General features: G+C 45.9%; 5 protein-coding genes and 1 long non-coding RNA gene across 7 annotated transcripts; 4 read left to right on the forward strand and 2 right to left on the reverse strand.

Annotated features, from left to right (window-relative positions):
- Nucleotides 1–59: 59 nt before the first annotated feature.
- On the forward strand, nucleotides 60–1296 carry LOC121588556 (NADH dehydrogenase [ubiquinone] flavoprotein 2, mitochondrial). The gene is made up of 5 exons (XM_041906627.1): nucleotides 60–209; nucleotides 321–446; nucleotides 529–804; nucleotides 879–998; nucleotides 1062–1296. The coding sequence occupies exons 1-5, from the start codon at nucleotides 183–185 to the stop codon at nucleotides 1230–1232; spliced, it is 720 nt and encodes a 239-aa protein (XP_041762561.1). The 5' UTR covers nucleotides 60–182; the 3' UTR covers nucleotides 1233–1296.
- Nucleotides 1297–1717: 421 nt separating this feature from the next.
- LOC121588558 lies at nucleotides 1718–3195 on the reverse strand. Its single transcript, XR_006004187.1, has 3 exons — nucleotides 2600–3195; nucleotides 2256–2530; nucleotides 1718–2174 (listed from the first exon to the last, which is right to left on the reverse strand). It is a non-coding gene; the product is annotated as an uncharacterized LOC121588558 (long non-coding RNA).
- On the forward strand, nucleotides 1722–4010 carry LOC121588557 (ubiquitin-conjugating enzyme E2 G2). Its single transcript, XM_041906628.1, has 6 exons — nucleotides 1722–1810; nucleotides 1973–2054; nucleotides 2160–2278; nucleotides 2353–2412; nucleotides 2501–2581; nucleotides 3321–4010. Exons 1-6 carry the CDS (start codon nucleotides 1768–1770, stop codon nucleotides 3437–3439), a joined length of 504 nt encoding a protein of 167 aa, XP_041762562.1. The 5' UTR covers nucleotides 1722–1767; the 3' UTR covers nucleotides 3440–4010.
- A 1116-nt stretch (nucleotides 4011–5126) lies between these two features.
- LOC121588369 lies at nucleotides 5127–8817 on the forward strand. Of its 2 annotated transcripts, none has more exons than XM_041906217.1 (5): nucleotides 5127–5215; nucleotides 7507–7639; nucleotides 7715–8155; nucleotides 8218–8517; nucleotides 8615–8817. In XM_041906217.1, exons 2-5 carry the CDS (start codon nucleotides 7555–7557, stop codon nucleotides 8788–8790), a joined length of 1002 nt encoding a protein of 333 aa, XP_041762151.1. In that variant the 5' UTR covers nucleotides 5127–5215; nucleotides 7507–7554; the 3' UTR covers nucleotides 8791–8817. The 2 variants fall into 2 exon arrangements, with proteins under 2 accessions (XP_041762151.1, XP_041762152.1); XM_041906218.1 differs by having other exon boundaries at nucleotides 5202–5226.
- Nucleotides 8818–8861: 44 nt separating this feature from the next.
- Nucleotides 8862–11381, reverse strand: LOC121588370 (LSM12 homolog A). Its single transcript, XM_041906219.1, has 5 exons — nucleotides 11072–11381; nucleotides 10554–10687; nucleotides 10195–10314; nucleotides 9844–9960; nucleotides 8862–9758 (listed from the first exon to the last, which is right to left on the reverse strand). The coding sequence occupies exons 1-5, from the start codon at nucleotides 11193–11195 to the stop codon at nucleotides 9687–9689; spliced, it is 567 nt and encodes a 188-aa protein (XP_041762153.1). The 5' UTR covers nucleotides 11196–11381; the 3' UTR covers nucleotides 8862–9686.
- Nucleotides 11382–12214: 833 nt separating this feature from the next.
- On the forward strand, nucleotides 12215–16049 carry LOC121588368 (A-kinase anchor protein 1, mitochondrial). Its single transcript, XM_041906216.1, has 5 exons — nucleotides 12215–12395; nucleotides 12538–13716; nucleotides 13856–14243; nucleotides 14347–14489; nucleotides 15180–16049. The coding sequence occupies exons 2-5, from the start codon at nucleotides 12577–12579 to the stop codon at nucleotides 15237–15239; spliced, it is 1731 nt and encodes a 576-aa protein (XP_041762150.1). The 5' UTR covers nucleotides 12215–12395; nucleotides 12538–12576; the 3' UTR covers nucleotides 15240–16049.
- Nucleotides 16050–25468: the final 9419 nt, after the last annotated feature.

Consider the following 25468-nt stretch of genomic DNA (forward strand, 5'->3'; position numbering starts at 1 on the left):
TGAATTGTGGGTGCTTTATTTTCCCACGCGAACAAAATTCCAAATGTCAAACGTCAGCGCAGAAGAAAACATAACATTGGGTAACCAACATCTGTCAACAAAAAAGGGAATTTTCGATTGGCCACTCGTCTTTGCGCTGGTAGAAAATTTCATCGTTGTAAACCGTGCACGGAACAATAGCGATGTTGCGCCTGTTCGCCAACACCATGGTAAGGAGGGATAGCTATCTAAACCGTCGGTGGGAGATTGTACCGGTCACCGTTGTCGTTTGTTTTGTTTGGCCGAGCAGTATTACATAAGTTTCGATTGACTGTTTGCAGCGACTCGGGGCTACCCGGCCTCTGAGCACGTCGGCGGTGAAGATGAGCGACAACCTGTTCGTGCATCGTGATACGCCCGAGGATAATGCCAGCATTCCGTTCGAGTTTACCGCAGACAACCAGAAGGTAATGCTACGCGCCTAATCAATAAAAGCGTCGAGCCTGGTCGTGGATTAAACCACCCGCTTTCCCTTGTTGTTAATTGCAGCGAGCGGAAGCCATCCTGAACATCTATCCGGAGGGTCACAAGCGTGGTGCGATGATTCCGCTGCTGGATCTTGCCCAGCGGCAGCACGGTTGGCTGCCACTGTCGGCCATGCACAAGGTGGCCGACATCCTGGGCCTGCCTCATATGCGCGTGTACGAGGTGGCCACCTTCTACACGATGTTTATGCGCAAACCGACCGGAAAGTATCACATCCAGGTGTGCACTACCACACCGTGCTGGCTGCGCGGATCCGACGAAGTTCTGGATGTCTGCAAGGTAAAGCAAATCGGCGAGGCATCTACGAGCTGCACACAATTAACACCGTCCATTATGTTTGTTCATGCTTCTAGAAAAACCTCGGCATCGGTGTCGGTGAAACTACCAAGGATGGTAAGTTTACCATCTCTGAAGTGGAATGTCTCGGTGCATGCGTAAACGCCCCGATGCTGGCGGTCAACGATGACTACTACGTAAGCATACGCGACAAAGTGAAATGTTTTGTACCTGTGATTAACGTCCCCGTCCTTTTGCAGGAGGATTTAAGCGTGGCTGATACGGAAGAAATTCTAAACAGTCTCAAGCAGGGACAGCAGCCCCGCCCCGGACCACGCAATGGACGATACGCCTCCGAACCCGTCGGACAGCTGACCTCACTTACGGAGGAACCGAAGGGTCCCGGCTTTGGGCTACAAGCAGGGCTGTAAACAATCGCTAAGCGTTATTGTTCTGTCGCGTCCTAGTTGAAGGAATAAAAAAATGCAAAAAATACGGATATTCTCATTTTGCCTTCGATTTCCTGTAAAACGTAGTTCGTTTTATTAGCTGCATATATACCAGTTTAATGATAATGAAGCACGTGCAATTTCAAACGAATTCCAAGAACTTTCGTTTACAAACACGGCATTGACCTCGTTATGCGCTCCAGCCAAAAGAAAAGTTCCTGCTAATCACAACCTTTCTTTGATCATTCCTCCTGCTACGGCCTGCTGCTTCTCATTCACCCCTACACACACACACACAACCACATTTGCTTGCTGACGACGTAAACAAACATGCGCTGTCAAAATCGTGCCCCCCCCCCCCCCCACAGTGCAGAAGGAAAATGTCAAAGTGAGACCCACTTTTTTTACCTTCCCGTTTGTTTGCATCGAAAAGAGAAATCTTCATCTCAGGGATTCACTAATCTTCGTTCGTCCGTTTCGGTCAGGATTCTGCACACACAAACACACACTAGCCAGCATGGCAGGTTCCGCCTTGAGGCGCCTAATGGCCGAATACAGGCGTAAGTGTTGGCTGGTGCGATCGTGATGGTGCTGCAGCAAGTACCCAGCAGCAGGCAGCCCGTAGCCCCCAAACCTAACGGGGCAGATTATCTTCCTGCTAATACAGCTGCTTACACGTACAATGTCATCAGCCAATCTCACTTCCTTTTTTTTTTTTGCAGAACTTACGCTCAACCCTCCGGAAGGTATTATTGCGGGCCCAATCAGTGAGGAGAACTTCTTCGAATGGGAAGCGCTAATTACGTGAGTTTCACCTGTTGGTCAAAGTTCAAACAGGGGGGACGGTGGCATACCAGGCAGTGGTGTGGTCCGGTGTAAAACTCACTCGTGCCTGCGTTTTCTTTTCAGCGGCCCGGAAGGAACCTGCTTCGAGGGAGGAATCTTTACAGCCAAACTGATCTTTCCACCGGACTATCCGCTCAGCCCACCGAAGATGAAGTTTACCTGTGAAATGTTCCATCCCAACAGTAAGCTGCTTCCTATTAAATGAATCAATTTGCAATTGGAAAATGATTTTAATCCCCCATTTCTTTTTTTTCAGTTTTCACCGACGGACGGGTCTGCATATCGATTCTACACGCACCGGGAGACGATCCGCTAGGTGTGTTTTTTGTGTTGTGAATGCTGGAGCAAACATAGCGGAGCTATATTCATTTATCATTTTCATGTTGTTTTTAACCTTCTCACAGGATACGAACTATCAGCCGAGCGCTGGAGTCCTGTACAGAGTGTGGAAAAGATTTTACTAAGCGTTGTTAGTATGCTGGCTGGTAAGTGAACGTACATACTTGAATTGGACAATTTTTATTGACGAATTTGTTTGAACATTAGCTGTTTAGTTTTTGTTTTGTATTGCATTGCGTTGCGATGCTCCACTCCACTGTTACTCTTGCATTTTGAAGCAAACAGTGCTACAGTGCATCGTCGTACTGGCTTGCCAAAGCTTTCCAAATCTGACACGCCGTCTGGCGATAGTTGAACTTTGCACACTGAGATACGGCCAAGTTTTGAATCAGTACATTGGTACACTTCAGGTCCAGCAGCCGGAAGGCATGCAGCACCATCTGCTGCATGTCCAGCTCAATCCAACGATCGGACGCTAGCACATAGCGTTCTAGAAGCGCTTCCGGTTCGTGCTGAATGCACTGCAGCATTCCCTGGCTGGCAAGATGCAGGGTCATCCACGCTTTCCAGCGTTCGAAATCGGTTCCATCGAAAATAAACGTTTTACAGTGCATGGCAGATAACCAACGAAAGGGGGAAGCTAAAAATGCTAGAAATAAACTTCTTAACAAACCAACGCTGAAGACTTTTCTTCAGTTTCCTCTCGGAAGATTGTACTGCAGCCGTTGGTGTATCCTTTTGTTTTGATGGCCTACTTACGATTCACTTTGATCCATTTTATATATCGAGTAGATTATTTCGATTTAGAATTGTTAAACCCCCAAAACCATCCAAGTAATCCATAAACACATGCTCACACCTTCTTCTTGTTTATTTTATCCGCAGAGCCAAATGACGAATCCGGCGCAAACGTGGACGCAGCGATAATGTGGCGCGAAAATAGGGAAGAGTTTAACAAAATTGCCAGACGCATCGTACGCAAAACGTTGGGCCTTTCATCGTAAAGCTTCCGAAAGAGACGAAAAAAACCCCGCAACGAATTGGAAGGCGTCGTGGTGATGGTGGTGGTGGTGACGTTGGGTTCAACGGTGGTGCTGCCAACCTATTTCCGGTACCACACGCCGGTGGTAAAGGGCAACCCCCGGGACACGCGGGATCGAAAATTGCAATCGTGTGTAGTGAAAGACGTTTGTTTTGTATGTTGTTGTTATTTTGTGGAGTATAGGGCGGTGAATTGGGTGGTTGGTTATTTTGTGGCGATTAAACGAGCACTACCGCCCGCTTTGCGCGATACCGTGCAGTGGCGTGGAAGAAAAATACTGTTTTTTTTTTTTATAAATTCATTTTTCCTTTTCGTCCTGCTTGTACGGGACAAGTGTATTTCGGTTTTTAAAAAAAGCTTTACCGTACACACTCATATTCGTATCGCGGACCAATGCGTGTTTGTGTTTTTCTCCTTCCCCCCTTCTTTTCATATGTTATCACCATTCCGTTGAAAGGCTACGTTTAATTAGAGTTTGATTAGTTTGCATGTGATAATAATAAACAAAACAGAAAAAAAACCGAACAAATAAAGCAACAACTTGTATCCTGTTAAATTTCCGATTTGTATGTAAAGAATGTAAGAAGCGTCAGTTTACCTTTACAGTTATCCAAGAAAGCGAAAGCAAAGTTTCACCTTATCGATAACGTTTCGGCAGAATAAGGCGAGACGATAAAAGTGTCAATTGCCCTGCCTGCCTGATTGGACAACCAGTGGAATGGCTGTGTGCTCACGTTTCCAACCACCTTACTGGATGTAGAATCCACCAAATCCACCGCGCAAAATGCATGCAACCCCCACACGGCGCACGACGGAATGTGCATGTGCAAAAGGCTACGGCCGCGGCCTGCTGCTGCTACGAAGGTACGAGCACGATCGAGCGATCGCCCTTTCGCTAGTGAAAGCTTCTGCGTCAATTGGGGTTGGAAAGAAATGTCTCCAAAACTCCCTCTCCCCCCTTGTATGTGAAATTGACACATTTTATCCCATTTTGGGCAGTGTGGTGAACCATTTGGCGGCAGGTGGTGGTGATGGTGCGCCCCGGTGCGCTATGCGATTCAAACCACTCAACCGTTGTGTTCGCCCATATCGATCGTGGGCAATGGATGAGCAGTTGGTGCGTTCTTTGACCGCGTGTGTGCGAATAAAGTACGACCACCTGCCTGCCTGCCGATTGCGCGATCTTACGGCATTTACACGCGAGAGAAGATTGGTTTGAGGTGGGCAAAACGAGGCAAAACATCTTGCATCATATGGATTGGGCTTTTCCCCGGCTGCTGCCTTTTCCGAAAGCTCTCACGCACGCGTCGATATGTGTGTGTGTGTTTAATGCTGCGCCTCTCTGCGCCCGCTGGCAATGAAGAGAACACCGTTAGAACACCACACACACCCCCCGTCACGGTCCAGGTTCGCGCCCCGCCGACCATAGAACGGGCGGGAAGAAACAAACAAAGGAGCCAATCAAATCGAACGAACGAACCGTGTGCGAAGCGAAACCGAAACGCTGAACGCGCATCATCACCCCTACCGCCCCTTTCATTAGGGGGCGGGAAGGGTTGGTTGGGAAAACACTGGGGGCGGACAAACACATCTGGGAATCGGTTAGTCAGCAGCAGCAGCAGCATGGCATGGAGTGGGGGAGAGTATGGACGTTCGACGAAATTGTGTCACGGGCTGCTTTCTTCCGATCCGATCTGCTCAGCGCCGCTCATTCGATCGTGAGGCTTCGAAGAGAAAGGTACGAGAAAGGTGTGTGTGTGTGTGTGTGTGTTTTTTTTTTAATATTACAGAAGACATTCCGGTTCGCAAGTGTGTTCTTGCGGCAACGTGTTTTTAGAAAATGGAAAAACAAAAACAGATAAACTGAGCCCCCGTGGCCACATAAATGTGCAAAACAAAAACCGCCGTTAGAATTCAATAGCCATGTTTGTTTGCCTCTGTTGCATCGAGACCTAGACCTAGAAATTCACCTGCCAGTGTTTATCTTTGCAATCGGCGGGTTCGTTAAAGTGCGAAAAAGTGGAAAGATTTTTGTTTTTTCACACTAAACACATTCAAAACGATCGCATGCGGTGCGATCTTCCAGGCTGTGTGTGTGGACCGTTGGCAGTAGTAGTTAACTGTAGTAGAGCTTCCTGTGGACATCTGTGCACGGTAACGGTGTTAAGATGAGATCGTAACGGTAATTAGTAGAATGAATCAAGCGAGCATACCCAATGAGGCTTGCCTTCTTGCATATTCGATCGCGTCGATCGTGCACGCCTGTATCAACCATTGCATTGATGGTCTCAGGCGGTGATGATCAGAACCCTGATAAAAGTGATTAGAATTTGAGGCATTATAATGAAAGCTTAAAATTATTTCCTTCGTTTTTAAACATTCTTCGAAAAAGATTGGTACACGTTAAAGCGCAAGATCGTAAAAGGGATCTTTGAATTAAAAATGTTAGATTAAACCAATTAGTTAGATTTCCAATAGACTTGTGGTCTGAAGCGTGTGTTTCGTGCACTTTTCTCGTTCTGCTTTGCTAATTGGATTTCTGTAGAACAAAAAAAGTGAGAAATTAACATAAAAATTGAATGATTGATTGTTGTTTCTTCATCTCTCCTCTTATTTATGTTTCTTCTTGTTATTCTATTTTGTTTGTGTCTTGGCCTTAGTCTTTATAAATCTGCTACACAGCTAGATATCATATCCCTTTCTATTAGAAGAATAATCTAACCTATTAGATTTTATAATGTGCTGTAATCAAGACGCTTGGGCGCGCATTTTGGATGCGATATAGATGGGAGAATCGATACCCTGCGGTGTTGTGTAAGCCAGCGGATCTGTGCATTAGACTACCGAGTCGGATATTTTATCCAGCTATTATAGTGCTACAAAAAGCGAAGCCACGGCAAGCAACCTCGGCAATGTTCTAAGCCTGTACGCTAGTATTTTCTATTATAAAGATTTCTCTATGCATTAGTGATAATTAAATCGTATAGTCACAAATAATAAAATTGATTTCGAAATGGCAACCATTCGACCACCATCAACGAAAATGGTGAACAAATAACCTCCAAGTTGCAGATATTAATGATTTAATTTTGGCGGGTTCATAATTAAAGAGAGAGAAAACCCATCAGCAAACATTTAACGGTTTTTATCTTCACAAGCCACTAAAACTCCATCGTGATGTGAGTCACGCACCCTAACGGTATGCCATCATCCCATTCGGGCGTTAGAGCAGAGGAGAGTTCAACTACTGCAAACCCCTTGTCTGCTAACTGTCTGCTCCGGCTCTCTACGGGCGATTAAATTAGAATTCAGATCCATCGCAAATTATTTAGTTGCTCCAGTTAGCGGTTGTTAGTCGCGGCGCATTAGCTCTCAGTAGTGTACAACTTACACGAACTAGCTAATCAGATAATTGCCCACCACACACACACACACATGGTGATTGCTTTTCGGGAGGGTTTTTTTTTTGTTGCTCTTCTTAACATAATGCTTCTTCTTCGTTAAATTTAAATTACGAATTTTATTGCTTTTCGCTCGCACTTTTATGCTTATGGTTGGTGGAGCGGGTAGCAATTAGCATAAGAGTTGGACGGTATCAACACAGAACGAGAAAGCACGTTCGAAACCCGAATCCCCCACACCCAACCAAACCAACCAACCCAAGGTGGCTACTGAACTATCACGCTTGCGCCTGTTTGCCTTCATCCTGAGGGTGGACGCGAGGGTGTGTGATCGAAAATTTCGTGAAAGTTTCGGTCAGCAAACGTAGTATTATGCGTAGATGTGTGACCTCCTTTTTCCGGGGCCGCATGAGGCAGAGTGCCAGAGTAACGGAGGGCCACACTGCCGTCACCACACTCTGCCCATAGAGAGGGGGAATCGGTGGCAAGTTCGGTGATCGATGCAACGCGATCGCGGCCAATCTGCATGCCGATCTCTATTTGTGTGGAAAAAATCATTTGAATACTTCCCAACTTCCCGGATCGTGGCCAAACGACGGCTAACCTTAACGAATTCTTTCTTCAACAGGAGGTTTTTTTTCTGTCGACTGTCTTAGGCCCAAACAACACCTAAACGATGCGGTTTCCCTACACCGTCTGGACGGTTGCGATCGTGCTGTGCGCGATTCTGAGCTGCTCCTCCGCGCGAAAGCTGGACAGTAGTGAGTGGTCAATTCAATTTAAAATTTATTTTATTTATTTTTTTTTTTATGCACTAACATCGTTTCGTTTTTCAGACATTGCTGCCAACCTCATCCCCGGCAGCAATGCGCTGGGCCAGCAGAAGCAAAATGCCGTCGTCGATACGTACGAGGACGTTTCCGGTTCGGAAACGCAACAGGACGCCGGAAGCGAAGCGGTGCCGGAGAGCACCGAAACGAACGAAATCGAGGACGAGGTGGCCAGCCCGGAGGTGGTGAACGAGGTGCTGGAGGAATCGAACGTGGTGCCGCAGGAAACGGTCAGCGAAGCGTCCGTCGTCAACATGGACGACTCGAGCCTGATCAATCGATACTGCCGCTGCACCGCGTACGAGTGCAACTGCTGCCGGAACATCGACGTGCCGCTGTTTCCGGTGAAGGGGCCGGGCTGTGCGGTGATCCAGTATCTGGACGGCGATCGGATGTCGGTCGGCATTAAGTTTGCCGATCGCATGATCCTGAACCGTGTCATCTCGGGTAGAGTGTGTGGTATTGGGAGGAGAAATCAAAATCGTTACTCACCGGACGTTTCATTGCAGCCAGGAGAGCGACACCGGTTTGCCTGCCCCTGCCCGGTGGCTACAATCGTTTCTGCGGGCGCGTTTATGGTATTTCCCGCAAGGCGAACGAAGGCTTCAAGGCGTGCCTAGGGTTGGAGCTGCGCGCGGACGACGAGGTGGAGGCGGTGCTGCGAGTGTCCTGCTTTAAGTTTGGCCCACGTGGCCTGTCCGTCATGGATCCGGAACCGCTGCCGCCGGTAGATGATATCGACGTGGGGGGTGATGAGGAGGATGAGGACGACGAGGACGAAGCGGAGGAGCTGTTCGGTTTTTCGCTCGGTATGTATGGGGGAGGGGTAGGGGGGTTCGTTGGACTTCCCATCTTGAGATGAGAGCGTCATAAAAATGCATTCCCTTTTGCTTGCATACCGTACAGATGACGATGATGATGATGACGACGATGAGGAGGACGATGACGATGACGGTGGTGCCGATAGTAGTAGCGTGCAGGAGAACGAAACCGATCAGGGCGATTCGCCCGACTATACCGGGTTCAGCTTTCTCGATCGTGACCTGATGGGCAGCATATTTGGAGTGAAAAAGTTTTGGTAAACCGGGGGCAAGGTTGAATAAGAAGATGAAGAAGCTAGAGTACTACCGAACGATCGATCGATCGATCTAAACCGTAGAGAGAATTGATTGGGAAACATGTAGCAAATTACGATTACATCTTGAATGGAAGACGCAATGCTTTTTACCAGGTTAATGTTATGTAAACTTCCAAATTTGCGTTGTTTTTAAGCTTTGGGTATTGTCAGCAGCCCAGAAATCACAACAGCACAGTGGGATTACACCCATTACGATGCATTCACAGCGAATGTAAATAGTCATTAGCTGCGGTGCGCGCAAGGCAAGCAGTTTTTATAAGTATTTATGAAGAGCATGTGTATTATTTATTATTACGACGCGACGCGGCAGACGCTAAGAGGATTAGGGATAAGAAATAAACAAATACAAAACCATTAAAAGGAAGTGTGTGTTTCATGCTTTACCGTTACCCGTTTCCAGGACGACGCGATTTTCGGAGCTGCGAACCGATAGGCTTCCGGTACGTAAAGACTCTATCGTATCGTAAATTGAACAGGAAAAATTACCTTTTTTTGTTGTTTTCGTGTGATTTTACTCATTCTATTCTTCTCTAACCGCCTAACCAAATCCAGCCATCCATCAAGCCGTCCAAACCCCCCTTCGCCACAACCGCAACCACCCCATCATCACCGCAAACACACTGGACCGGAGCACACCGTTCCCCGTGGGGAGAGTCTGGTAGTTGGTACCGCGCCACAAACAAAAAGAAGAAACGAAACATACACCCACATCCAGCACACGCGGTACAAACTCTCTCCTCGGGGCTGTTCGGTGGGGTCCGATCATCACCATTCACGCCCGTCGCGACATCCGTCGTCGTACCCACGGTGTCTCTCGCTCCATCCGGCGCGTGGATAGAATCAGTTGGCAGCTATGTCCGCTGCCGATGTGCTTTGATTTATGTTGGCTTGATCGTTTTCGTGCTTTTCCACCTGCAAGAAGGAGGGGGTTAAATGTGTGGCGTGAGAACTAAGATCTGTGTGGAGGGCTGGAGGGTGTGGACGAGGAAACACTTACGATTTTCTTCACGTAGCTCAGCTGCCGCTGGTCGGAACTGTTCACATTGTCTACTTTGTATGGAGGTGTTATCGTTACGTCTTTGCACACCACAATGTTTGGACCGGACCAGGTGACCTACAAAACAAAAAAAGGACAAAACAGACACAGCAGTTTCAGAAGGAGGCCACTCTTAATGCAAATATGTTGTTAATTAGTAGAAAACAGCTTTTGTAACCTAGCTTAGCGGCTATCCGTCCGATGGCACAGTGTTCGCAGCAAGAACGTGAAGAAGCGTCGTCGCCCTCTTGCCAGTTTTAAGTGCGAACTTACTAATTTCATGCAAAGAGTAATATTTGCTCGCCCTCTTACCTGTTTGATCGTGCGTGCAATAGCCATGTAAAGGTTCTGACCCTCGGGACTGACACCGGCGGAAAGCGCGGATATCTGAAGCCGTTTCTGTTCCACCTGATTCCTGGCGCGGGTGCTCAACTGAAGGCGAAACAGGGAAGCGATACGGAACTTTAGCAAACGTGCACCGAGAGAGAGAGAGAAGAAGAAGAAGGAAAAAACGCGCGACAAAGGCACCGCAGGCAAGTGCTTGCGGGGTGCGGTTTGCATTGCAACGAAGGGTTGCAGGTGGTGGCTCCCGACTCCACGGGGGAAGCAAGCAGTCTGGTAACGCACTGGGCATTGATTGTAGGGCGGTCCACAGTGCCGCTCATACTTACGCGCTCGAGGTTTAGCGATAGTGGCTGCTCCGGGACTATGCAGACTTCCTTTTTCACCTGCACATCGCTGCACATTGCCAGATTGACGATGTAGACGTCGTTCAGTTTTGCTGATTTACTTGCCGACGGACATTCTGTTGATGGGGAGAGAAAGAGTTGGCGGGGGTAGGGGGGGGGGGGAGAAAGCTAGTTAAGGAAAACCCGTTGCGGGAGAGCGCGAAAAACATAACACCGGAACAATTGCCTCACTGGCCCACGGCAGCAGCAGCAGCAGCAGGGGGTTAAAGGGGCCAGCGAAACTTGGGAACATAAACAAAATAAATCGTAATCAGACGCAATCCATTCGGGATTGGATCACACCGAGTTGCAGGCATCAAAACTCGACCAACAACACCACCAGCACCGGGTGAAGCTGGCGGGCATGATGCGATGTGCTGCTGCTGCTGTGTTGCTTTCTGCCCCTCCAGCGCCATTTGCGGAAAGGGGGTTTACTTTCACGCCACTTTGGAAAAGGATACTTAGTATGAGCATTTTCGTTTGCTGGTCGAACGCCAACACCTCGCCCTCGATGTTGGCATTGTAGCAGGTCGTACACTCCACCGTGCTGCCGATGGAGAAGCAGTCCTGTACTAGACCAGCCATTACGCGACACGGTGTTTTTGTATTTTCGTTCAAGCCGCTGCGTTTAGTATTCTGCTTCCCACTGCCTGGTCGTTTCGCACTGGCTTAGCTTTCTCAATCGTTCATTTATTATTATCAAAATGACAGAATTGCAGTTTTCTCCACAACATGACGTTTGGCCCAAAGGGGAGAAACGCGAGCTAGCGCGTGCGAGAGGCTGCGTCATGGACCGGGCGGCCTTTTTGTCCGCGAGCCGCCATGTTGGATTTGCTGAATGATCCGTTCAGCAGTTTTCTGGTGGTCCTTGGGAGAAATTTCAACTTCATTGCTGATAAGGCCGCTCTTTAGGGTTTCTTGATGGATGCAAAACGAACAACTTGGAATGACGAAACTTTTAACGACGTTTTTTTCTTTGTGAAGAACAGTTGTTTTGAACACATCCAATGCCATCGTCTACATGACCTAACCTCGCCCAGAGAAATCAACACTTTTATCTTTCAATTTCGCAGTTGGACAGGATTCGCTTCAAGTTAATGCTACTTTTCTACGCTTAAATAAGATAAAATCTATCTCTGTTGTTTCTTGCGTTCCTAAAGTTTGGAACAATGAATTATGTACTTTTGCAACCAGATCGATCTGCATTGAATTCAAGAACGAAAACCGTGTGGAACGTTCGTTCGGTGGCTAATCGCTAAACAAAACCGACTGCAGCACGAATGCAACCTTCACAGTACATTCTAAAACACCCCCTGACTTCGTTCTCTTTACCAACTGAGCATAGAAAAATCAACAAACACTTCCAAGGACAATCAATTCACAGGAACAGGAAGGATAGAAATTTGTACTAAAACTTTAGCACAGCAAAGCAGCCAGCAATTGCTGAGCACAAATCCCGCTGGGCAAAAACCGGTTTTGGCCTGAGGCCAACGTTTATAGCCACGGGTTAGCGGGCCTCCCCGCGTCGTCTCGAGCAAAAAGAACGCTCGAACCAGGGCACGTAAACAGACGCCAATGTGTCAGTCGGTTTTGGCAGGTAAAAAAATGCATGCGGCAGCAATCTTCGCAAAGAGAACGGGCAGCCGGTGTTCGAGATCGCCATGTTTGTATTAGCCAACATAAAACTCAATACACGTGTGCGTTGGTCGCCAGACTAAAGTGTGAATAAAATAGGAAATTCTTCAAATTTTCACCCAAATACAGTTTCTAACGCTGAGCGCTAAGGTGAGTGTTGGCCGTGGCCTATTATCCGGCGGGGGCCGCCGGTATTTCGCGAGATTTTTCCCATTTCGCCGGGTTGCGCGAGCTACGGCGCAGCGAACCACATGTATATGTATAGAGCTTTTGAAATTCCGCATCATTTCAGTGCCGCATTGCAAAAGCAGCCCCCATCCCTCAGTTCAGAATGATTGCCGGTCGTCCACTGTTGCTACTGTCGCTGCCAAGTCTCGCTATAATTGTGGGGCTGGTTTGGTACCGCCGCAAGTTTAAGCCGGACGCAGGCGATCGGGGCGGAGAAAAAAGCAAAGAATGTGAAAGTACGATCTTGTCGCGCGGTGTCAGCAGCACGCTGGCAGAGCATGAGCCGGACATGCGACAGAGCTCCTCGCTGCCGATACAGCAACAGTCAGGCGGCGGTGGTAATGGTGCGGAAAACTGGGATAACTGTTCGGGCTCGGGTCATTCGTCGGCCGGGTCGTCGCGCTCGGCCCCGATAGACATCGTGCCGAATAAGAGCCCGTCCAAGGACGACCTGTTGGGCCGGTCGCACCTGCTCGAGCACGACAACGAGGAGCTTAGCTTCAGCCCGTCGATCGATTTGCCCGGCTCGGTCGTGTCGCGCTACCCGCAGAACCTGCGCAAGTTCAACCAAATGATGGAACCGACCAAGGAACCGGTCGTGATCCGGCCGACCAAGGCGGCATCGCTGCAGAGCGGCCACTTCCGGGTGCCGGACGAGAACGGGAACGCGAACAGCGCCACGCCGGTCTCGCCCCGCTCGCCCAGGAAACAATCACCCCAGCCAAAGCCATACGCCACTGCTACGGAGAGCGATCGGTTGAATGGAAACTGCGTACCGGAGCCGGACGCCGGAACGATCGAGGACGTATTTGACCCCAAGCCGGAATCGTTTGATGAGCGGAACGAACAGACGGGCAGCCCGCCGCTCAGCATCTGCAGCGTGCGCTCCGAGGATTCGGGCAAGGGTTCGAGCCCGCCCCACTCGGTCGGCCCGTCCGTCACGACGTACGAGTTCCTGGTGCCCGCGTTCCTGGTGGCCGGCATGCTCGGCAAGCAGGGCACGTTCGTGAAGCAGATCAAGCAGAAAACCGGCGCTAACGTCATCATCAAGCGCAACCCGGACACACACAACAGCAAGATCTGCACGCTCGAAGGCTCGCAGCAGGAAATTCAGGATGCGCTAGCGGTGATTCGCAAGAAGTTCCCGCAGAAACGGTTTCCCGGCCTGACCCTGCAGCGGATTGAGATTAGCCGCGTCGAAACGGTCATACCGCTGTCGCTGATGAATGACACGTGTTCAAGCGTAAGTGTTTGCGATTGCGACTCGATTCGCTGCCTTGTTATCGCTCGCTTTGGGCGGCAGGCAGGTGCCACCCGCTGCCACCGGTATGACCTGTTGCTTCACCCTTCCCGTTCTTTTCTTTCACTTCGAACCGTTTCAGCTGCCGCTGGTGGAGGGTATCAACAATGACGTCGCCGTTAGCTGCATCATCAACGTGGGCCATCTGTTCGTGCACCAGCCGCTGCACCCCACCCACCTGACCCTGAACAGCATGCAGAACTCACTGAATCAAAGCTACACCCAGAGCGAGGCCCCCGCCCTGCCCGAGATCGTGCCGAATGCGGTCTGCGTTGCGTTCGTCGCGGGCAGCTGGTACCGGGCGCAGGTCGTGCAGAACGTCACGGAAAGCAATTTGGTTTTAGTGAAATACCTGGACTACGGCGGCTACTCGATGCTGCCCCCACAGAACCTTCGTCAAATCAGAACAGATTTCATCTCCGTACCGTTCCAATCGATAGAGTGTGTGCTATCCAACATTCAGCCGATTGGTAAGTCGTTTTGGACAGCCGGACGAAATGTTCCAAAACAGTCCGTGTGACTACATTGCTACAGCTACTAACAACTACCCTACTATTCGCCGCTTCTTTCCAGATGAAAGCCAAAACACCTGGTCGGAGGAAGCCACCGGGCTGTTCCGTAGGTTAACAAGCAATGCTATCATGCAAGCACAAGTAGCGGGATATACTGCCGAGGGTATTCCGGAAATTTATCTATTCTCTTCAATAGCAAAAGATGTAAGTATTGGACCGTACAGTTAAGCCACTTGCTCGCGATTGGTGTTGTTTTCGTTCTCCTTTTTTCTTGGCACCACAAAACAAACCCAAATCATCTGATTGATTTTAAATTCATTCGCGCGTCATGCAAATTTACTGCTAATGATGTGTAAATTAGGAAAGCGTCCATTTTTTTCTTCTTTACCCTTTAAATTTAAACAATCTCCCTTCTACTCTAGCTTATCAAAATTTAGTTCAGCAGTAGATGTTTATAGCTGCGGTTAGATTGGCGCCCTTATCTTGCCGACCACTTCTTCGGCTTTGAACGGGAGGTGGGAACCGGGTCTTTGTGTCGTCGTCGTCGTTGTTGCGGAAACTAAGCGATAACGCGTTTGATAATGAACTATTTTGTGTTTTGCTTTTTTACCAAGTGGGTATGTGTTAGTGGCGCACTGATGCAGCAGATTCGAATGTTTCAAATGATTGTTTGGTGTTAGTGTGTTTTATCGTTGGGTTTCATTGACGAATTCGAATTTTCGAATTTATTTTCTTAAATGATGTTGAAACGATTTAATATTTTTGTATTTGGAATGTCCAAATGCATTTTTTTTATTTGTTGTATTTATTATGTATTTCTCTATCTAACTGCAACTGGCGCAAGTTCAAACCATTGTAACGATTTTTTCCCCCTTCCTTTTTCCTTTTTTTCAGAACGTAGTTTTCATTAATCAAGAAATGGTTGCACGCGGATACGCCAGATGGATTGACTGAATTGTATGTACGCAAAGTAGGTGAACAAATTATTAACAAATTTAAAAATGCATATTATAAGGAAAAAAGAAACAGTGAGATTGAAGATAGTGAGCTCGTGCTACGGAAAGCATGATAAATGGAAAGCTAAAACGGGGGAGACTGAGCGAGGCGCAGTACTGCCAACGGTGTCAGCAGACGGGTGCAGCCCGGTTTGCTGGTGGTGATATTAGTGGCGCGGGAAGGAAAGGACTTGGATATGTAAATGCATCGATGTAATCGGCAATGGCGGACAATTGAGAGGCACCACCCCATACCTCACAGCATTTCGGACTACACATAACAACTAAAACTACCGCCCGGCTAGGCTTCCGGTTCACTCTCACCCTGCTCTCCCGCACACGCTCTACTACATTAGTATCCATTTTTGGGTATGCTGCACCGGAACCAAACATAACAGCTTTCGTGCGCGTGTACCCATTCAACCACGGTACTCCTTTTGTTTCGCGTCCCACACCTGCCACCAACAGCAACGCTCCCCGCGTGTTCTGTTGACCATCATCATCGTCATCACTGCGTCATGGCACCCGAGAAGAAGCTCCCTATCATTCATGTTCATTACTACACCCTTCCTCGTTACTGTTACAATGATTAAAACGAAGAAAACTTGTGAATACTACGTTTAAAAGAAAACCATAAGAATGCGAAATCCCGTCGTTCAAGTTTTTTTTTTTGTCTTCACTTATAATTGCAGCTAAGGCAATTTATTATTTTAGTTATTTTTAATAAGGGTATTTATGAAATAAATTCAACAAAATTAAATTGATCTTACGCTTGCGCTGTATGTTATGTACGTGTGCGATACAACCAGGAAAGAAAAACTACACGCTGAGCCGTGAATCATCGAAAGAAAATTCTCTTTCCCCCAAAACGCGCCGTGATGGTGAGCTCTTTGACCAGTGGGCAGGAGCAGCCGCATCAGCAGCAATAGAAGAAAAGGGGACCGTTTAAGCTGTTCACTCAATACGGTTCTGTCGTCTCACTGGTGGTGGTGGTTTCGTTACGCAGATACAGTTCTAAATTTAGTAACGGCTCCGCATTAATTAGGCCAAATTCGAGTGCCGTTCGACGCCTGTGCAATACAGTTGCGTATTTTAAGCGTCAAAAAGCGAATAACGAGACGACAATGAAGAGTCGGAGTGCGTACGTGGAGAGAGCCAGAGAGCTCGAATAAGGAGAGTGTCTTGAGTTTTCCCACACCGTATGCAGCATCGCTCCAAACATTCCCGCACGCATTTAAACACTACGCACAGGAACGAGAAGTATCTTTTGCGCATTTTCTCTGGCGTGTGATAACATTCTGTTTTTGTTGTTTTTTGCTGCACCTACCCTTTGTCAATCGAACGAATCGGTGGGGCGGCAACGACGCCGACGACGACGTAACGACGCGTTCAACTTTCAGAAAAGTCGTTTGGCGTGTGTGTGTGCTGTGCATTACTTTCAAATCTTTAGAGAGCACAACACTGCTACGACACCGCCCTGCATCCGCTTTGGTGCTCAGCGTGGCCGCGTGTTCAACTTTCGCCAAAGCCATTGCGTCTACACGTTGCGTTTTCGCTGCTATCGTTGCGCTGTTCCGACCAGAGGCAGCAACAGCAGCAGGTTACGGCGAGGTTTGACCGGTTTGACGAAGATTATTGTTATGTTGTTGTGTATCGCTGGCTCTCTTTTAAATATTAATGGGTCAATGCAGTGCCGATATGAATCACGCACCGCGAATCGGCGCAAAGCGAACTGTTGAACGGCGTGTGTGGGGCTGTGAATGTGCACTACGGTAGCCGCCATTGATTGATCACCGCACGGTCCTGCCGGTCCTTTTTCGTGAAGGGGGTTTTACAATTTCATGGTAGTGCATTTGTAATGTGCTTTGTATTGTACCGCGCTGGTAGTGTGTGAGGATAATAGCAATAACGGTTTTATGGCATGTTGCAAAGAAAAGGCTTGAAGTATGCACGACTGCGATCGAATATCGGTTATTGGAGGCTACACTCTCTATTCAATCGTCTTGTATGTAGCTATGGAATTCTAAAAAATGCCATTTCTTTGAACTTAGAATTTACAATCGTATCTGAATCGATTGGCTAAATTAATTCTATAAGAACTTCTTCTTATTTGGCTCTTGGAATTGATCCTCGTTGGACACAGATTTCAGAAGATTTAAAAGTTTTCACCCAGATATCTTTTTTGGAAATGTTAGTTGTCGTTTTCCTTCTGCTAACGAATGGGAAACGGGAATAAAATTTCAAAATTTACGTCTTGCGTTGCACATTCCAACGGATTCTCGCCATTTTAGTTATAGATTTTCATCATTCGGTTCCACGCCATTTTTTCAATGCGTTTCGGGTTCCGAATTGGTTGCTTCACGAGTGCCCTTCAGTAAGCGCAGTAACTTATTACCTTCACTTGATCATATTGCCTCAATTGGTTCTTTATAATCTTTATTTAAATGATATCAACTCGTTATTTGTTTTAGATCTGTGTCAAGACTTCAAGCAATTTTTGAAGATTTGGACAATAAACTCTAGATCCAAGTATCTGAACTTTGCCAATCGTGGTGTGATGGTAACAAGCTATGTTTATGCGTCGAAAAATGTTTTGTTATGTGCTTCACTTGTGCACGTCATTCTATTTTAACAAATTATACAATCAATGGATAAATTTTACAACGGAAAACAGAGGCACGCGACCTAGGCGTGATTCTAGATAGTAGGCTCTACTTTGCATCACACCACGAGGAAACCATTCGACTAGCAAATAGAGCTCTTGAGCTTATATTAAAAGTTGCTAGGGACTTTGATGATCCTAACTGCCTCAAATCGCTATACTGTAGCTTAGTTTGACCGATCCTAGAGTACGGTACCGTTGTGTCTTGTCCGTATATCGAAACATGGAAGAAGCGGATTGAGCAAATACAAAGGAAATTTACACGTTACGCCATACGTTGTCTTCCATGTATGGGATCATGATGCACTGCCTTTATAGCATTCGCGCTGTCTTCTTTTAGGTTTCGAAACTCTCGAAATGAGACAGACCAACTTCTAGACACGGGCAATTTTTAAGGCTGGAATTTTGCTACACACAGTATGGATCAAACGACCCCATAACTGCAATGTCTCGCGTGTTAAATTATCTATTCGTCCACTTTGATTTTGTGTCCATTCAGGATTTTTTATTTGTATGCCATTTTTTAAATAGTTTGTAACATAATACTTAAGGCACATGTTAAGCCAGCATAGCGGACATGATGTTTTATCATTAGTAAACAATTAAACAATTGCTGCCTGTGTCCACCGCACATTATGCGGACATCTTTCAGGGATTTTGGAGTCGCAGAAAACGGCACCGAGAACGAAGGAAAGTTAATCGCAAGCACTGAAAGTTTATTGGATTTACAAGCAAAAAGGAAAAAAGGATCACCAGTTACAGGTGATCGGCACTCTGAATTTTAGTAGAAAGTATGGAGAATTGGAGTAGAAATGGCATGTTTTCTATATTATTCTGCGGGCAAGTGATCGAGCAGTGGGTAAAAAACCTTGAATCTTCTCATCTCACTACATCTAAAATCGAAAATCGCCACAATGACGTGAGAGTAAACATTCAGCGAGAGAGAGAAAGCGGTGAGAGCAGAGCTCTCTTAGCAACGCGCGTTGCTGCGAAAGGACTTGCTCCATGCCACCCTGCCAGCCCGCGGGTAATGAGGGCAATGGTTACTTAGATTTTTTGTTTACACAAACCGATTTGAAAACACATGGTATTGGATATAATGTTTTTTTTTTTTTAAATAATTAAAGTTGCAAATTAGCCAACTGATGATGATGTGTCGTACCTCATACCCCTTCCTATTATAAATCAAGATATTCAAGGCAATATTAAAAAAAATCCTGTTTCGAAAACATGCGAATTAAATTTATTATGAAATGGTTGATATTCCAATTACATCAATCATTCATTAAGCCAGTATAGTTTGCTTTATGCACCTTAAGCACCTGGAGAACTACATACACCGTCATCATCAGCCGGATATTCAATCCTTGCTATGGGCGGACGGTCCATTCTGGGCTTGAACCCATGACTGGCATGTTATTGAGTCGTTCGAGTTGACGACCACGTACCACGGGACCGCCCCAAATCTGCTACTCCCTCAAATCTACTACTCCGCAATATTGACTGAGTCGGGACAAGGACAACGCATGACAATAAGAGGCAGATGGTGGTTGGTGTTGGTTGTGGTTGCTGCTACTGATCGTGTAGAGTTTGAAAATAATTCTAAATTTGAGGACATCCGGTAGATTTTACCGGGCCTTAACTAGTACGTAGCAACGACCAAACTGACCAAACTGGCACCTGCAGTGGCTCTACTAACAAACCCAGACCTACGTAGACCAGTTACGTACATATAGATGCATTTTTTGAAATCGTCCAAGATTTCACCAAGCGTGTAAATCAAAGATCCCAAAAGATCAAAAAGATCGAAATGGTCATTAAAGATCACTAACACCTGTAAGCATGGGTCATTCTGGCCGTACCGGGTTCTATGAAATTGGATGTGTTTGAAATTCTGGGGCGTAAGGAACGAATACCGTCAGTACACACATACGCCACTGAGCCATGAACACTGTCCAGATCTGACAAAATCCTCCTACCCGCGTTTGAGAGGAAGTAGCTTAGATTTTGGCCCTGTATATGGGGAAGGATAATGGTGAAGCCGATATAATGACGAACTATACGAACTGTACGGCGATCTTACTGTCGTGCAGCTTATCAATCCCGTCAGGTTGGTCATGGTTATGCGGAATCGGACAACCTAGTCCGTAAAGTTCTTTTAGGCCGTCCACAAGAACCGAGAGGGCGTGGTAGGGACAAGTTGAGGTAGTAAGATGGCGTGAAGGTGTCCACCATTAAGACCGCGTTAACGGCTTTGGCAGCGGTTGCGGACATTCCTGCAGCAGGCCAAGACTACAAAGCGGTTGTAGCGTTGGATAAGGCCTGTGTCTTTGAAAATGTTGCCAACTCGTATGGACGAACCTGTCAAACTTATGTTGGGGGAACATTGTTGATGCAAGAGAAACAAATCGATTTGTTTCACGTTTATTTGCCGCAGGGCGATTTTCGAACACTTTTCCCTACCAAAATGGATGCAAAACAATTTTAAATTGATTTTATGAACATTTTTATGAAAAAATGCTTCTTGTATTTATTGCTTACAGGAATATAAAGAAAGCTATATAAAAAAAGAGAAAGCTTCTACTTGCCGTAACGTCGTACGCGGACATGCAGGCCTGTACAGGCTTGCGAGACTGATCATGCACCACACAGGCGGATAGTTATGGTTTTAAAATAAAAATTAAGACAACCATCGCTACATTTAGTGTTTTTGATGCTGCTAGAGATGTTGTAAATGCTATCCCTGCAGGTTGTTTGATGTTACTACCATACCAATCCGAGGTGATAACTGTCTTTTAATTTAAAAAAAACTTTGATACTTAACGAAAACTGTCATTGCAATTCACGAACAAATGGAAGCCTTTTATCGAAGGCTCATTCCCATTTGGGGTTTTTCAAAAAGGCCGCCCTTTGCCGTGCCGCTACACTCCAGTGCACCTCCGGTGCTGCGTCGACACCGTTTCCGGGGCATTCTTTTGTCTTATTAGTATATTTTAAAAATTAATGCATGTTGCTAGCCTTCAGTGCAATTAATTATCCTGCGCGTGTGTGTGTGTGTGTGTGTGTGTATGCGTCCCGAAATGTGCTTCGTTCCATGAAGGCAGCTCGTTACGTGTTTTTTTGTTCTTCTTCTTTTCCATCTTTTTCTATTGTATCGACAAACGCGAATGCATTATATAAGTAGTTTGTGGTTAAACATTATGTAAAACCATCTACATGCTAGGTTTAATATACACAAAAAAAAAATATACACAGACACACACTCACAGCACCAAAACAAAAAAAAACACAAAAAAAGTACCCAAAAAATCGACCAAAACGTCCAAAAAATACAAATACCCTTTCTGGGGGATGATGGCATGTACCGATATTTCACCGACCTCGTCACTGCGGCCACCCTAGCAACCTTCCCCTTTGCACGCCCTGCTGGTGGATTTTGTCCACCGATTTGCAGGTGTGACTGCAGGGAGCTTCCGCTCTTCTTAACCCCACTCCCCCCCCTCCTCACCCTCCCTTCACCATGGGATGGGATCGGTGCAGCGTGTCACGCCCGGTTATATGTGAGTGCAATAAAACATATAAAGTATTTGCCCGATACTAACCAAACATAATCTGCGCCGCCCGGTCGGAAGGGAACACCATCCACCTTCACCTCCACCGCTCGATAATACCAGCCCCCCCCCCTCTTATGGTGTCATAAGTGAAGCATTTTATTATATCCTAGATCAGGGACACGGGAGAGACCACCCTCCACCCATTCCCAAAAAAAACAAAACAAAAAAAAAGGAAGGAAGCAAAACCAGCACCCATCGCAACAAAACCAAAAAATTGACAAAAATGCAGTGGGACGCGAAACAAAAAAAAGACGCAACGCGAACCAATCGAAAGTGTGCAGCAGTAAAATAATAAGAATTAATTATCACCGAAACAACAAAAGCAAAATAATTATGCACTTTTGCAGCGGGCTACCCATACCTTCCCATGACAGTCTCTCTCTCTTTCTCTCTCTCTCTCCATCCCCCTATTGCACTAGTTCTCTTCACCCCCCCCCCCCACCTTCCTTTACTATTGGGATTTAAAATGAGCTCTCTCGAAATGAGGCTACCAAGGGACGTGGGAAGGAGCGGGCATCCCGGCCAGGAGGTAGGGCTGTTGATATGCAAAATGAGAATCGCGTCACGCATATGTCCAGCAGCAGCCCTCAGTAGTGTCCCGTTTCGTCCGATTATTGGTGGCCTGGCCAGAAGCCACTCGTTGCCCGGACAGCGCGCAAATTTTCGGACAGTAAATAGAGCTGAATGGTGTAAATAATTATTTTTAACTATTGTTTGGCTTGCTGGCTGCAACCGGCATGTTTCCGCTTTGGCATTGCAACTGGCGGGCTGGGAGTGGTAGGTAAGCTTATTTCCCCAGCAACTCCAGCCAAGTCGGTGCAATTTGATTGCTCTTAACACAAGACCTGAATCCGCCTTTACCAGTGCGCTGCTGTTATAAGTTTTTGGGAAGGAATTGGAAAAAGTGTATATTAGCAGAGCATCGCTTTGTTACTCCCAGCCAAATCCATGGACAAGTACGTTTTGCATCGTTAGCAGTGCCCCCCCCCCCCCTCAACAAACATAATAATTATAATACTATCCGCTTTGTGGGTTTCGTTTTTTTCTGGTTGTTTCTACCCACTTCGGTAAGGGTAATAAGCAAAAAATGTATGCACATAATAATATATAAAACAACGAAAAAAAAAACAAAAAAAAAACAATCACATATAATTCAAAACTGACCAATCTGAGCTCGCCCTGGCAACAACAATCGTATTGATTTTGGAGCGGCTTGAACAAAGTTAAAATATAAAAAAAACGAAACAAACTGATTTAAAAAAAATGCACTGCAATTGACAATATTTGTCATTTTTGATATCCACTTACTCTTTCTCCTTTCTCTCTCGCTCTCTTTCTCTCTCTCTGTACGTGTACGGTACGGAACAAATTTTGATGCGTTGAATTATTTCCTTTCAAATGAATTATTATCATCTCGCTTGGCTGTACGTGATGCGCGAGAAAACAGCGCGAACCGACTGTGTGGGTGAGAGGACGTTTTGTGCGCTGTTTGAAATGCTTTTCGAACTATTCCGCAATGAGTGTTGTTGATATGTTAATATAAAATACTTTAAGCAATGATATAGAGATCCTGATCCTAAGATCTCTGAAGCTCAAGTACTTGCCAGTGGGGTTGCCAGTGGGGGTGAGGTTACACATACCTCCTTACTAACTATGCTACCTTCAACTATCCTATATTAATTAGTCTATCCTTATCCTAATAACTGAACGAAGAATACACTGAAAGTAACATGGTCACAAATGGGAAGAGGAATTTATAGAGGATCTTAAACGGTACGGAAAACAGACAGGGATATGTGGAAATCAAAAACGGTTACATGAGGAGTTAAACGAAGACAATGCACGCAAGAACAGATCGTTTCGACCACATGCGGAATGGCGTCTCGGAATTAATAAGGAAGGGCGAATACGGATCGATCGGTTGGGCACGTAAATTGGAATAGAGCTGAGTAAAGTAGGCGCATCTTTTTGATTGTATAGAAGAGAGGCAACGAATAAGGATTGGGCATGTTTGCGGCGGATTTCGAGGGAGATTATGTGCATTGTTTTATCTACCCGCAACTATTCTCGCTAAGCAAAATTCATTAGTACGTAGCGTAGATGAAATCCGTACAGAATACTTATCGTATTAAGATGGACGGACGGACAAAAACAATAATATACAGTAACGCGTCGATTATCCGGGGATGATTAATAGGCAGGCTAGCAAAAACATTTGTTGTGCTGTTATCTGGTGTCTAGTGATCATTTTTGAAAAATAAAAATTGTTAAATCTCTTGTGTTTGATGCAAAAAATATTCTACTAGTGATTAATCGATTGGTTTAGGGCGAATTCCTAGTAAAACCAGTGAATTTTAATTTTTTCATATGAATTTCACATTTATTGGACCGATTGGATTCGTGGAAATCGATTAACCGGCATCCGTCCGGCTCCGAGCTGTCCGGATAATGGACGTTCTACTTTATTTGTTTATCCTATTATGGCGCATGGATGATAGCCTTACTCTCTCAGTGAAGGCCAAAATCAGCATTCATTTATCATTTAGTTTAATGACAAAGAGTTCTGGATCGTAAGGAATGATGCATTGTAGATGAAGTCTATACATCATACCTAGGCAAGAAAGTTGTTATAGTTGATCTTTAATTTAGATTTTGTGATAAGAAATGTCCCGCCGATCCCTTAGTACATTCGTCAGCTCGAACGCCTTCACAACATGCCAATCGTGGTTTGAAGCCTAGTATGGACCTCGGCCGTCCCTGTGTAGCAAGGACTGAATATGTCTGGTTGCGTGTTACTGGATAAGTCTCGATAGCCTCTACACAGGCTGGTATGTCCGTGAAGAACGTTACGCCAAATAATAGAAGATAAGAGATGTTCTAATTAATGCTAAGAGAGAGAGAGAGAGAGAGAGAGAGGGAGAGAAAAAAAGAAAGAAAGAGAGAGAGAGAGAGAGAGAGAGAGAGGAAGAGGAACATTAAAATGGGCTGTTGTATCCAATATGGACCTCGGAATGGCGCAGTATATTGTTTTTTAGGGTGCATTACATCCTAATACGCTTAACATACTCTCGTCATAAGTGCAAAATAGTTAGCATGCTTCCAAAATGAGGCCGTATAGTTGAGGAAACGTATATAGCTGAACAACTACAAACTTCATGGTATTTTTTTAAATTACAGAGTGATTTTTTATTATTTTTTATTTTTTGTAAAACTTTTCGTAACATTGAAATATTTCTGAACTATCGAACCTAACTAACTGCCGAACAACTTATTTCAACTGGATCAGTACTGTCAAAAAGGAGGTACATTACATATTCTAAGACAGAAATGAACTCACGGTACTCTACCGTCTCGTTGATCTTTTCCTGACGCGCACTCAACGTTTTGTATCTGAAACTAATTCTTGAGTTCATTCCTTCCCCTCCATAACAATGATTTATAAAACCAATGTTCATTAGACCAGCATAATAAACAGGGAAAAAGTTAAAAAAAAATCACACATACGACGGGACATTAACTTTTGGTTTAAAAAACGGGACTGTCTCGTTAAGCACGGAACACCTGGTCAAACCTAGTGTTGTTTGTGATAACGTATAGTCTATTTACAGTTAACTATTTTATTAACAGTAGTATAGCTTAACTGGGAATTTACAAATTATAGATTACAGTAGTTATAGATTTTTGGGCCGGTCTGGTGGTACAGTCGTCAACTCGAACGACTTAACAACATGCCCGTCATGGGTTCAAGCCCCAAATAATAGACCGCGCCCCCATACGTAGGACTGACTATCCTGCTATGGTAACAATAAGTCACTGAAAGCCAAGCCCACTTCATTAGTGGGTACAGGCAGGCCTTGACCGGCAGCGGTTGTTGTGCCAAAAGAAGAAGAAGAAGAAGTTATAGATTTACAG

The sequence above is a fragment of the Anopheles merus genome, chromosome 2R (genome assembly GCF_017562075.2).
Source record: "Anopheles merus strain MAF chromosome 2R, AmerM5.1, whole genome shotgun sequence".
NCBI classification, from domain to species: Eukaryota; Metazoa; Arthropoda; class Insecta; order Diptera; family Culicidae; genus Anopheles; species Anopheles merus.

Coding starts and splice junctions, on each gene's coding strand:
- LOC121588556 (XM_041906627.1), top strand. CDS start 183: ATGTTGCGCCTGTTCGCCAACACCATG. Junction 210..320: donor GCCTGTTCGCCAACACCATG/GTAAGGAGGGAT, acceptor GACTGTTTGCAG/CGACTCGGGGCTACCCGGCC. Junction 999..1,061: donor CGGTCAACGATGACTACTAC/GTAAGCATACGC, acceptor GTCCTTTTGCAG/GAGGATTTAAGCGTGGCTGA.
- LOC121588557 (XM_041906628.1), top strand. CDS start 1,768: ATGGCAGGTTCCGCCTTGAGGCGCCTAATGGCCGAATACAGGC. Junction 2,279..2,352: donor TGAAATGTTCCATCCCAACA/GTAAGCTGCTTC, acceptor CTTTTTTTTCAG/TTTTCACCGACGGACGGGTC. Junction 2,413..2,500: donor ACCGGGAGACGATCCGCTAG/GTGTGTTTTTTG, acceptor ACCTTCTCACAG/GATACGAACTATCAGCCGAG.
- LOC121588369 (XM_041906217.1), top strand. CDS start 7,555: ATGCGGTTTCCCTACACCGTCTGGACGGTTGCGATCGTGCTGTGCGCG. Junction 7,640..7,714: donor CGCGCGAAAGCTGGACAGTA/GTGAGTGGTCAA, acceptor TTCGTTTTTCAG/ACATTGCTGCCAACCTCATC. Junction 8,518..8,614: donor GCTGTTCGGTTTTTCGCTCG/GTATGTATGGGG, acceptor CATACCGTACAG/ATGACGATGATGATGATGAC.
- LOC121588370 (XM_041906219.1), bottom strand. CDS start 11,195: ATGGCTGGTCTAGTACAGGACTGCTTCTCCATCGGCAGCACGGTGGAG. Junction 10,315..10,553: donor TATCGCTAAACCTCGAGCGC/GTAAGTATGAGC, acceptor TTTCGCCTTCAG/TTGAGCACCCGCGCCAGGAA. Junction 9,961..10,194: donor TTGCACGCACGATCAAACAG/GTAAGAGGGCGA, acceptor TTTGTTTTGTAG/GTCACCTGGTCCGGTCCAAA.
- LOC121588368 (XM_041906216.1), top strand. CDS start 12,577: ATGATTGCCGGTCGTCCACTGTTGCTACTGTCGCTGCCAAGTCTCGCT. Junction 13,717..13,855: donor TGAATGACACGTGTTCAAGC/GTAAGTGTTTGC, acceptor GAACCGTTTCAG/CTGCCGCTGGTGGAGGGTAT. Junction 14,244..14,346: donor ATCCAACATTCAGCCGATTG/GTAAGTCGTTTT, acceptor GCTTCTTTCCAG/ATGAAAGCCAAAACACCTGG.